Genomic DNA, 12,746 nt, shown 5'->3' on the forward strand with positions numbered 1-12,746 from the left:
GCAGGAAGAGAAACATACTGAGCTACGAATGCCAAAAAAACTAGCTGGCACCCTGATGGATTTGAATTATTAAGAGCTCCTGCGCAGCCTCTGGGACAAGAACTGCTCTGGGAATAATCCCCAAACGTGAATAAATTCAGGACAATGGAGCGCTGCTTGTGGGAAACGAGGCTGAGTTTGGTGAATAAATTATTTGCTATGAATAATTCACCCCGCCCTAGTTGTAATTATTCTACTCTCATTTAACTCTTCTGTTGGCTTCAGAGAGGCTGGCCCCAGCCTTCCTCCCTCCCATAGCCAAGAAAGGAGCCAGGTCTGTGCCCCAAAATGAGGGCTCTGTCTCTGGCACACAGCTGGACCTGTTGCACGGAGGGGTCAGCCTGCCTTCAGTAGGTGCGACCTTGTTCCTTGTCCAAAAAAAGAGATGCAAGATGCGCGTTTTGTGCAGAAGAGGTAGCAAGGCTGGGCAGCTAGCAAACTCCTGTTTAGTCTTCAGGGACCTAATCGAGTTTTTAAAATCCATGTGGTAGTGATGGGCAAGGTGAGGTGCAGCCCTGGTGAGAACAGGGAGCCAAGCCCAGCTCCGAGATCATCACCCGTCACATATCTAGAAGCCTTGGCTGTGTCAGGAGGTGCTAAAGGGAGAGCCAGAGCCCTCCTAAACCCTCCAATAAATCACCTTTGAAATAGGGTGTTGAAAGCCATGCTTGACAGCACCGACAGAACCACAAAATAAAGTCAAGAGCCCGCTCCAGCTGCCAGCATCGCCCTGCAGACTCCATGTAGGGCTGTACCGAGAGCTGGACTCGGACAGAGGTGGAGAGGTGCCCACTGGCGATGCTGCCTTCTCCTGTCCCTGGAGACGGCGGTAAAAAAATGACTCTGAAGAGCAGCAGGGAAAGGCTTGGGTTACTGCCTCTCTTAGGACCACATCCTTCCTAAGAATCACACCCTCAAGCTTTCAAAAAAACCCTCCTCCAACCCCAGTCTTGCAGATATCTGCGAGATATCTTGTCGGCACTGTAGTGCCAGAGAGATTTAGCAGCGTCGTGGGCATTTTCTTCTCCCGTTTTCTCTAAAGATGCACACAGAGCTCGGTGGTGCAAAGGACGGCCTGACTCCAGGGGACAGCAAAGGTGGCTCCCGCTCTGCCCTTAACGCTACTGCTGAATAGCATACATACCCGCAGGACCCTTCGCTATCGACAACTTGAGTCCATCTAAAAGGCCTCAAAGTCTCAATACGTGACTCTAAACAGTGAAAAAACCACCACCACCCTCATCTGAAAATGGGTAAGCGATCAAATCTCAAGACACTAGAGTGAAGTTAAAGTGGTTTTCTTCCCTCTTTTCATCTGACTGGATGGAAGGGATTTTAAAATTCAGTTCCTTCACCCTTTTCTTACCCCCCAGTGTGGGATAGAGCTCTCCTGGTACCCAAGCAGTGCGGCCAGAGGACCCCACGCATGCACCTCCAGGCAAGCAGCAAGCCACACACACGAAACTGCAGATGCTGGTCGTGTCGACCAAGGAGAACGGTTGAGAAAGGGGAACCAGAAAACAGCAGAAAGGAAGGATGGCAGCTGAGGAGGCTGCAAAGAGGGAAAAATCCAAATGAAATGACGGTGTGCACATACTGAGAAGGCAACATAGACGAAGACAGGGGGAAAACACACAAAACCTTTGCAGAGAGGACTGGGAAAAATACCTATGGAAAGAAAAAGGGCGGACACGTGGGGCAAAAGAGCTTTTGCTGGACAGAACAGTAAGGTTTTTGAAAAATCATTTGGTTCAGAGGGAGAGAGCAAAAATAGCGCAGAGACAAAGCCCTGGCTGCTGTCGGTACTGACTGAGCTATGGCTGCGGGACGAGGGGGTCGTTGTCCCTCCGCACGCTGGCTCTGCGGGGGGCTGAGCGTGGCTGGGTGGGCTGCACTGCCCTTCCCAAGGCTCCCATCAACTGTGGGAGGACAGCAAGAGAGACACCCCAGCAGGTGTACGGCAGGGGGATGCCACGACCCACACACAGCTGTCCTCGGAGGAAGATGCTCAGCACCAATCTGTCTCCGTGCTGCACATAGAAGTGGAGGAGGAAGGGAGGGAGCAAAAACCGGTACTGCCTCCCCATGAGGGTTTAGTTTTTATCATCAGCCATAGCTGGTAGTTGGGGTCAGCCCAAGCTGCAGCCTTACACCATGGGAAAAATTCAGATCTGGTCTTAAGTCCGTATTTCTGTAGTTCGGGGCTCTTTGATAAAGTGCAAAATGAATCTGTTCCCCTCCAAGCTCAGAGAAATCTGATGTTCAGTCTAGATTTGAGCTGTTTGACTTGAACGCATCTCTACTTATGGTTCAGTCATACACAGACACCTTTTAGAAGTTTCTTAGTAGATAGGTAAAAATTAGACATCTTTAAAAAAATCAAGCCTGTATTTTAAAAAGAAACCATTCACATGTACTTAAGTTCTGTAAAGACAGCCAAATTAATCGAGACACCAGCTAACTTGCAGGGAGAAGACACACTAGGGAAGGCACATCTGCAGTGCCTCTGCCCAGGGAAAGCCTGCTGCAACGGTTGAGAACAATCAACAGAGAGGCACAGAGACGCCACACTATGAAAATCAGCCAAAAGGCTTGTCTAAAATGCCTATTTTAACACATGAGCTTTTTATCCCCTTTGATTTTCTTCCTTTTTTAACTGTACAAAATTTGGGAGGGGGGGTGTGTAAGGGAGAGCTTTATGCTTCTGGCAGATGTGGATGCAGCTGCCCAGCTGCGAACACCCACTGCCGGGCTGTCAGCTGGACACAGCTCCGTTTCAAGCCAATGGAAACTCACAGGCTCTAAAAGGAGACATTTCTTACTTTAAAATCACTGGGTTTCTGTGTATAACTGGTACCTCGATGCAGATGTTTATCTCTCTGCAATAGCTGAGAGCTGGCGTTTTGACGTGGCGGGGTTTCTCAAGCTTAGTCATGGTGTGGTGGGTATGAATTGCTGGTAATAGAGATGGCTCTTTTAAAGCAGCTACCAAAGCGGCCAGAAACAAATCAAAAGAAATACAGAAAAGATATCTAACTGGCTAGTTTTGAGGTTATGTTTAATTTTCTTTTCATTTTAAATCCTAACACACTGAGGAAGGATCTTGTAGGAAGCTGTACCTGAACCTCTTCTTGCTGCTAAGCGCCCTACTGAAAGGCAGGTCCAGGTTTGGGTTTAAGCTTGAGTCTCGTTGCAAAACCTTGCTTTCATATGGCCTCAGTGAAAAAACAAGCACTGTTTGGGGGGGGCTGTTGTGATGTGGATCCATTGCACCAAGCACAGTGGGGTGCAGTAATTAGGCTTGGTGGTGGCTGAAATGATACCAACATCAAAAAAACCCCATTGAGTTTGAAGGATGCTCAATTACACCAGTGCTAAATGCTTATGACAAACCTCTCCCGCTAAAGCTGTGAGGTTCAATGTTAAAAGCTTCCAAGGAATCACCCCTGCAGGTGCCAATTTCCAAGCGCAACGCAAGCTGGTGGGAGAGCAGCGTGGCTTTAATGGCCAGGTCTGGGTCCGCTCCGTAATTTCGGCTCTGGGTCCGAGTTTCCACTGCCTTCATCCAGGCAGTGTCTGAAAGGCAGCAGCTAGCAGCCTTTTGGATAGAATACATTTTTGTGGTTCAATTAAAAAGTTTTTCAGAATAAACAATAAGTTTGAGTGATTTCTTCATCTTACCGTCTTAAATGTTTTCTATTTAAAATAATTTCTTTCATGAGGGTATTTAAGGAGCCCTTCTGGTGTTGTCTCTGTTTAATAGCTTGCTAACTCCTACAGTACTGCCTACTCTAATTACTCCAGTCTAATTAAGAGGGGGAAAAAACAACAGACTACTGAAGGGCTAGTGAGAATGGATAGCCAAAGAGCTGTAGGAAGATAAATGAGGATTATATTGGTGGGGTAATTTGCTCATTAGCACCCTCCCTCCCCAAATCAGCCTAAATGGAAGCAGAATGAGAGAGGAGAGATAGAAACACTGATAGAGATAGCGGAGACATACTTAGGAAGACAAACTGATGTGCCATAGCTTCAAAGACCAAAAAGAAGTTACAAAAAAAAAAAAGCAGAAGATCCAAAATCACGTCTGCTTGGAAAGCAGAGAAAGCACCAGAAAAGTCCAGGAGAACAATACTAATGCCACAGAAAACCGGCACCCACTTCAGCCACGGCACAAAAAGCTGGTGGTTTGGCAGGAGTTTCTAGGGGGGTGGTCTACCTTATAGGCAACGCGAGCAGGGCATTTCTTTCCAAGGCCTAGAGGTGGGGACATGTGTCTCAGCATCTCATACATGTCTGTGTAACTGATGCGCCCGCTTGGAGTCAAAGGGAGGGAGGCAAAAGCAAGAGGACACAGAAATCAAATCAGACCAGGTTGGGGGAGAGGGGGAAAAAAAAAAATAAGGGAGAGGATGGGGAAAAAGGCAACACAATGGAGCAAATGAAAAGGAGGAGAGAAAAGGGAAAGCAGACAAGAAAACAGAGATCCGGTTAATCAGATTTCTCAGGAAAACAAAACCAAAACAAAGAGGTGGATAAATAGAAAGGTTTCTCCGCTTCCATTGCTGTGTTTCAATGCCCAACGTCTCCTTCTCACTGCAGGGACGTCCCGTGGCCAGAGCTGCGCCTCGGCACGGGGGTCCCTGGGGGGAATGATTGATGTCTCCGCTCGGGGTGGAGAGGGTGTGGGGAGGGCTCGGGTTTGGCTGGCTCTTTGCGGGGCTGGAGGGATGCTTCCCCTTCTCGCCCCCCAAACCAGTCAATCGAGAGGCTGTATTCACCATGCCAGGGAGAGCTGGTAGGCAGAGTTATGGGACAGGGAGAGAGAGGGCTTAGAGAAAATATTCAACTTTCCTTCAGTGAATAAAGAGTTTGGTTTTCAGGCTAGGCTATGGGCTACAAGAGAAGCAAAAAGCCATTCCTGGTGTGTTTGCTCCAAGGACAGACCGTGACTGCTCTGACTCCAAGCCAAGGGAGCAACTCCGCAAAACCTCAGCCAGCCTCAATTTCTCCTCCAGCCTGAATTCAGGTTTCACAAAACCAGAGCCCAGAGCTCGATTTGCAGGAAGGCGGTGGAAAGGGGACCTGTTTCTCCTTCACATTTGATGGGGTCTTTCTTTTGTCAAGCCAACGTCAACTGGTTGTCTCCACCACCGAGGGCAACCGACTGTCCTGCGTGTTAGAGGGAACTGGGAGTTGCAGAGATTTGGGAACAGGCCCTTCGACCAGCCCGTTGCTGATGGCATCTGCCTTCAGCACACGGTGGTGGTAAATAAAATCATGCCCTGAAAAGCAAGGGATGCAGAAACAGCAAGGAATTCTCCTGCTTTGCCTTTTTCTGACTGCTGAAACTGGGAGCACGACTATGACAATCTCATTTCGTTTTCCCAGTGAGCTGCCTGCTCGTTATATTGTGCAAATCTCTGCTGCCTGTCTTCTGAGGAGACCTAAGTAGATTGCAGCACACTCTTAATTAATGCTTAACCCCTGGAAAAGCAGGACAGTATTACCATCTCCACTATGCTAGGAGGGAAACCAAGACCTAAGCACCCACATGAAGCCCCTTTCTGAAGCAGGACAGCTACAGAAGCAGGCACCCGCGCACCAGCCCACTGCCCCGACACGGGGCCCAGAGCTAATTTAAAGGCTGCTGAGACACAAATTGCAATTACAGCCAATGGTTTCCCCTTGGCTTCTCTCTTCGCCCCTGCTCCCTGGCTGGAGGTACAGGGTCCCATGCCCATGCCTTCCCTGCAATGCTTGTTAACGCTTAACCCCCAGTCAGGTGTGTGAAACATCTGGGCTGGGGTGAAAGAGAAAAGCAAACTCCGCGCTGGCTGCGGTCTCCATGCACTGACTGCAAGAAAATCCCTGCCCGTAACTGGGACCCCACTGAAGTCCAGTGTCATCCTGTGCTGATTTCTGGGCAAGATTCGTCTTTAATTCCCCACCTCAGCTCCCAAGCACAGCATACTTTTCCTGTGCCATGGGGCAGGAGGTTTCACTGGATATCTGTCATAGTTTGCAATCTGAGAGACATAATTTTGCTCCCAAGACAATCTCTGTCTGTTGCTGTTGCACTGGGGAAAGCTCATAGGATCATTTGGGCTGGAAGGGACCTTTAGAGGTCATCTAGTCCAACCCTTCTTCATCTCTCCCCAGCCTAGGTAACCATCCCATTCTGCTGCCCAATTAACCAGTGCCCAGATTAAATGCCTTTTCAACTCAGGGAAGGGAAGGGTTCAAACATTGCTCATTCAACCGGAGCAACAATGCTAAGAAGCCCAAACAAAATGGACTTGCTGCTCCCTAGAAATCTCAGGTTGATGTTTCTCTCCAGTGTGGCTATATAGGGAGAAAACGCTCGGATGCTGTGCTGCTTTTCGCCAACACTTCCCACCTCGACCTGGCAGGATGGAAGCTGGAGGGTTCACTGTCTCATAAAGCTGCCTGTCTCCAGCCAGCTGGGGTGTGGGAGTAGACAGGGAAGAGATGCATGGAGGAAAAAGGAGGCAGTCAGTCAATCATTCCTTTTTTCAGGCAAGGGGTTAGTTACGTTACAGTTTCTTTTCTGTACTGTTTGCATTTGCACTTGGAAGGGGGTAAAAAAGAAACAAAACCAGAACTGAAAATGCTGGAGGGAGTCTCTGAAGTTCCAAACCTTGTATGCCACCCTATGAGGGCACTTCTTTCCTAAGCCCAGGGGTGGAGCAATTACACGTAACAAATTGTACATATCCTTATAATGAATCCGGCAACTGGAAAGAAAACATCAGATGTTATGACAGCAAAACCCAAGAAGAATCAGTTTTTCCCCAGGCAAACAGGAGAAGTTGGAAGGGCAAAACACGCTGAAAAGCAAGGTTAGTCGAACAGCAACCGGGCTTGCAATGAAGGAGGCACTTTAACAGAGAGAGAGAGAATTTCCAACTGCTCAACAAAATCCGTATCCTCGGATTTTCTTCTGCGAAACCTTCAGCGCCATGTGCAAGGCTTCCCAACCATTGCATTTGGTCGCCTTTATCACTAATGTTTTACTTCCCTGTGCCCAAACCTCTGCCCACAGATGGCCCCTACCCACCCCCCGGGTCCTGCACAGCCCAACAAAACCAGAGCCTGCAGCACACAAATAGCCTATTTAATGGATTATTACTGGGATTCAAATTCACTGGTTCAAAAGAGCTTGGGAACCTTCGCCTTCCACTGTTACCACCTACGTAACCCCAGCAGGGCTCTACTCCGCTTCATGGGCAATAAGCAATTTTCTGGAAGTCCCGAAACTGCCGTCTCGAGAGCCATCTTGGCCATTGGCACTGGGAAAATTCAGCCTTCATTACCAGTAGGTGAAATCAGACACCGCGAGGTAGCTTTATGGTCAGTCTCATTAACTCCCGACAATATTTTCAGCTAATTTAACAGCAGAATTAGATTTCTTAATCTTTTGTAAGTAACCAAATCATGAACAAAAAGAGCTGTACTGAACTTCAAAATGACCTCTAAAAAAAATGAGATAATTTGGCTTCACTGTGTTTATTTTGGTACATTATATAAAGAAGGCAGGAATATTTTGGAATATCTCCTTCAATATTACTGCTTTTTTGGACGTGAAAAATTAAGGTCTATTCAAAACCTTCACAATCAACTCAAAACTATTAATTCAGAAACAGATCAAATGCAACTGTGCAAGTCTTGGCTGCAGGCCTAATCGTGGTTATAAAAAGTATATTGGTTTAACTGAGTCAAGAAGTTTACTGAAATTTTAGAATGGTCTTGTAAAGTCAGCGTGTAGAAAATACATACGACCAGTTCCCTGAGCTCTCTGAGAGCCCGTGGAAGGCTTGAAAACCAGCAGATATATTGCATCGGAAGGCCATGGTGACAAATTATGACAAATTATGACAAACAGAGATTCTTTCCCAAGTTGTTTAAATCTATTTGAGTTTTGTTTATTTTCATCAGCGTCTCTTTATCTCAGATAGCTAAGAAAAAGCCCTCCTTTGGGAGCACCTGCACCTCCTCCCACCTGCTGAAGGTGCTGCCAGTAGCATCCTCCTCAGCTCTTGGGAACAACTAATGGGAACGCGATGGCAAGACCAACATTTCCAGTATCTCTAAGGGGTATGCATTGGGAGGGGGGGTATAAGAGAGATAAAGCTTTATATATCTTGAATAAATAAAAGCTCATAGAGATCCAATTTTCTTTTCTTTCCCAGTTCATCCTTAAATTCAGTATTTTCACTCCTTTCCTGATTAAATCCCAGCCCCAGACCAAACCGCTGTGTGCACCCCATTTCTCTCGCTCTCTCTTTTTCTGTGAGCCCGAGGCTTCTGCCACCCCTAAATCCAACAGTTTCCCCATACTTACCCCTCCTGAGTGTGACACACATCTGGAACAACAGCTGCTAACTGCTTTTTTTTACTTGCTTTTGAATGTTTTTCCCCAGAAAGGTTTACAGAAAGTTGGATTTTGTAACAAAAACAAAGGTGTTGATGGAAATAGGTATGTAAATACATACACATTAAGCTTATGTTTAAAATATTATTTATATAATAAAAGTATAACAGTACTTGTACTTTTTACGCATGCAGCATCTTTCATTGAGGGTCTCAAGCTACGGAAAAAGGATAAACACTGTAATTCCCTTTTCCTTGGGACAGTCAAAGCAGAGACCTTGAGAGAGGCGATCAATGAGTGACAGATGGAAGGAGGAACCAGCTCACCTGCATCTAAGCATAAGATAACAGTGCCTGCTAGTCTTCTTTTTTGCAAATTATGCTATGGTGATTATTTACCATTCCCCTCCACATGTCTATACTGGGAGCTGAAATGCTAAAAGGAGACGGTTGGCATGGAAAACAAAAATTGGATCAACGTTTTCTTTCAATGAGTTTGACCAACTAGTGGAACAAACAGCTGAATAAAAAAAAAGGGTCCTCTAAAGCCCTGTGTCTTCAGATCAAAACAGGGAGCTACACCTTAAAAGACAAGCGATTAAGCTCAGTCCACGGATAGTTATTGTGAAATACCATGTCCAGAGCTTCACAGAAGTTCAGCCCAAATGATCAAAAAATCTGTTCTGGCCTTAAACTGTGAATGGATTTCAGACTACTTTTACATTTCAGAAATGTTAGTCCCACTTACAAAAACATAACTAATTTCAGTGGAACTATTCACACATGGAAAATCCAGAACATGCACATGTTTTAGGATCAAGCCTCGAACATCATGTCTTGGCTGTCCTTTGATTCGCATTTCTGCCCTGGTCACTCTGCCAACATCAATATCTTCACACCACAGGAAAACAGGAACAAGGTCAGAGAAAAACTGAATTAAGATCTTAATACATGACATATTCTGTATTAACAGCTCTAGAAGTGAAAAGGTTTGGTTCCTGCGTGACTCACAAATGTAACCTCTGTGCTTAGAGTTAATAGAGCGAGCAAATCTTTCTGTAAACTTCATGCTTGTGCCTCTTATGGGTGGAAAGTTCCTGAGCACAAAAACATTAAATAAAGCACGTTGATACTAATTTTTTCCCTTGCAAGTGTGCTACTCCTCCTATGGATGCTAATCAGAGCCAAGACTATTTTTTAAGGAGAGAACGGGCACTCCCAAGTTTTTAGTCTCATTGAGATTTTTCTAGTGGTAAGAGGTAAGACTGGATTTGAAAAAGGAAAAAGAGCTATTTACTGACTGCCAAATACCCACAAAGGACTCGTCTGTGTTACAGAGCATGTGGTAACGAAAATCTGCTTGGAGATTACAAGCTGGTGGTATGTGTGCCGTATATATGCAGGCTCGTAGTATGGATGGCTTTGAGCTAGTTAAAATCACACACAGTTCAGAGAAATACAGTCATTTCAGAATAGGTTTACATTTAAAGTTAGCCTAAATCAATTTAACTGAGATTTTAAAGCAGCTTAAATTGCATCCTAGCAGGGAGTTTGAGATGCTGATTATACAAACGCTTTCTGCATCTGTCTGTACTGAAGGGAAACAAAAAAGAGTGGAAAGCAGGAGAAGAAGCTGGAGGCAGCTCCATTACAAATATAGAGGAGATTCATTGCAGAGTAACTCATGGGGAGGAAAATTGATACAAAATTAGTATGGCTTTAAATAAAAAAATGTCTCCCAACAGGCAAATTCCCAAGCTGTAGAATATCAAGGAAATTACTGTGACCTGTATCTCAGGGCATGTAGAAATGAAAACAACAGAGTCACCAGGACTGTTGTGCAGTAGCTTTCTCAGGGCAATGGACAAAAGCAATATTTTAAAGTCAGTCTTGCTCTAGAAATGATCACTGGACAGAACCATTCTCTCATTTAAAAAAAAATAAATCCATTAAATGCTTCAGCAGCGGTTCTTGGCTCTGCGACAGCACAGTGCCAGTGCTCTGCCGCCGCGGTACTTTAGCCCTGGTGTGCAGCTTTCCCTGTGACTGTCTTTGAATAAGAAAAACAAAGAGATAAAAGCCATAAAACCAGGCACCTCACCATTTGGCTCTAAGCAAACCGTTTCCTCCTTTAACACACTCATATATCAGGAACATTTTATCAGAGGCTCACTGAGAACTGAAATGTTTCCTAAGTTAGGTTTATTGCATTTTCTTCTTATTTCGCACATCTTACCTTTCAACTGCAAGTCCAAAAGCTAAAATATTATTTAGAAGAACAAAATTCCCTTCTACAGTTTGATGTCATTAGAAGGAGGCTTCCATGACCAAACCATTGGGTTTGATGAGAAATGTCTGTTTAAAAATCACATGTTTTCAGCAAACCACCCTTAGGCTGAGAAGCATCATGTCACTCCCTGCTGCCGCACAGGTGGGCGAAAGCAAAGGGTGAAGTCTGAGCCTGTAGCACTTGGCTCAGACGCAAAGCAGTGGGGTACATCGTCTCCTTTTAAGGGAGAGATAGCACCTTGGAAACTTGAAATTTTTTGGTGTAGCCTCAGGTCTCTGTGCAGGATTTGTGAAATCATTAAGGTTCTCAACAAGAAGCGAAATGCTGCTCAAACGAGGTATAACAAGGCCTTGCCCCTAAGTTACCTAAATCGCTGCCAATGGCAAGAGATTCAATTTATTTTTATCTCCAAACTGGGATGCAGAAACCAAAGGCAATCAAAGCTCCTTTTGGAAATGCTGAACGGCTTTTCTACTTGGCCATTTAGCCAAATTCATTTGAATTTACGCTATTAATTTTTGGCCATGAGTGTGTGGGGAGGGAGGGTGCGTTTTGCTTTCTTGATTTGTTGGTTTACGTCCGTCATTTCTATTTGAAGGAAATGCCCTTGTAATGACATCAGGTTTGTTCTTCTCCAGTGCATAGTGAATTGAACTCGGAGCATTTACCACCACCGTTACCTCAAGCTTTGGAGTCTTTTTCCTTCTGGAGCTTTACTCACATTAAAATAGGCTGTTTGTGCATATAGGTATGGTATTTATACACAATGTCTATCCTTTTCTCCACACAAAGGTGTAACAGCGTACATACCAGGCAGCTGGGTCATATTCAGCCCAGACACGAACAAACTCATCCAAATGATGGGGCCCAAGGATGGAGGAGTCTCTTGTCAGGTATTCAAAATTGTCCATGATCACAGCCACAAAGAGGTTTAACATCTGCAGAGAGGAAGGAATAATGCAGTTAGAAAGAGAAAGGAGAAAGAGGAAGGAAAAGAGAGAGGGGAAGGAAAAGGGGGGGGTGGGGAAGAAAGAGAAAGGAAAGAGAGGAGAGGAAAGAACAAGAGAAACAAAGGAAAAGACAAAGGAAAAAAAAACTGGAAGGAGAGGAGGTATGATTCCCTTATCAGGGTGTGTGGTTTCTACAAGAAGCAGCAGCACCCTGGAGAACAAGCTCTACAACCTTAGCCCTGGGTCCCTGGGGTCCCAGGTTCTGCAGTACGCGGCAGGTTTGCCATGGCTTTTGACCGTGGACAGTTTGGCCACGTCCCCATCACCGGTGATGCCCTGCAGCATGACCCATCCCAGAGCCCGACCAGCTCAGCACCTCTCCCCTGCCCCTTCCTCACCCTACACCAGCACAGACCAGCACACGGGCTGCAGCGCCTGCTTCACCAACCGGGTGATGAGAATTCTTCCAGCACTTTCATATCGAGGCACATCAAGACAAGAACAGCTAGAAGAAAACCCGTTCTTCAGCCTGAATGTCCTATTTTAGACTCGTAACAATTCAAACCTTCAAAGATCCCCAGAAAGATGAGGGGCAGGATGCACAAAAGGCTTCCGTCCCTAATGGCTGCTCTCTAACACAGAACCTGGCAAATGTTTCTGGCATATAAAGATTCTTCTCTTATTAAAGCCAACGGAAGAGTCATGAGGATTTCAATGGGAAAAGATCAAGCTGCAGCTAGCAGAATGGAAGAGCAGGAGGGCAGGCAGGAATGGATGCTCCTGTGCTGGATAAAGACCTGACTGACAACAAGGCCCCTTTCTGCCTTCGTCGTGCCTTCTGTAGGGAGGCTGAGCCACTGCCGTGAGCGCTGCTCCTCTGCACCACGCTGAGCAAGGCGGACCGCGGCGAAGCAGCCTGTGAGCTCTTGCGCGGGGATGAGCAGAATTAAATTGAATATGGATAATCTCAGCTGGTCTGCCGATCGTTGAAAGAAAATCAGGCAGCGGAGTTTGGGGTTTGTGCAGTTTTAAAGAATTCATATTTCTGTATGATCGGGAGGGAGAAGGGGGTC

At 45.9% G+C, this 12,746-nt stretch overlaps 1 protein-coding gene across 1 annotated transcript in view; it reads right to left on the reverse strand.

Annotated features, from left to right (window-relative positions):
* LOC104158326 (voltage-dependent N-type calcium channel subunit alpha-1B-like) overlaps positions 1-12,746 on the reverse strand; it is a gene marked incomplete at both ends in the record, with an annotated part of 179,320 nt that overhangs the window by 5,072 nt on the left and 161,502 nt on the right. The window contains 2 exons of the mRNA XM_009695941.1: positions 6,701-6,797; positions 11,534-11,661. Of these exons, the coding sequence (XP_009694243.1) occupies positions 6,701-6,797; positions 11,534-11,661 (225 nt within the window). The remainder of the gene's footprint in view (positions 1-6,700; positions 6,798-11,533; positions 11,662-12,746) is intronic.

The sequence above is a fragment of the Cariama cristata genome, unplaced genomic scaffold (genome assembly GCF_000690535.1).
Source record: "Cariama cristata isolate BGI_N322 unplaced genomic scaffold, ASM69053v1 scaffold6172, whole genome shotgun sequence".
Lineage (NCBI taxonomy): Eukaryota > Metazoa > Chordata > Aves > Cariamiformes > Cariamidae > Cariama > Cariama cristata.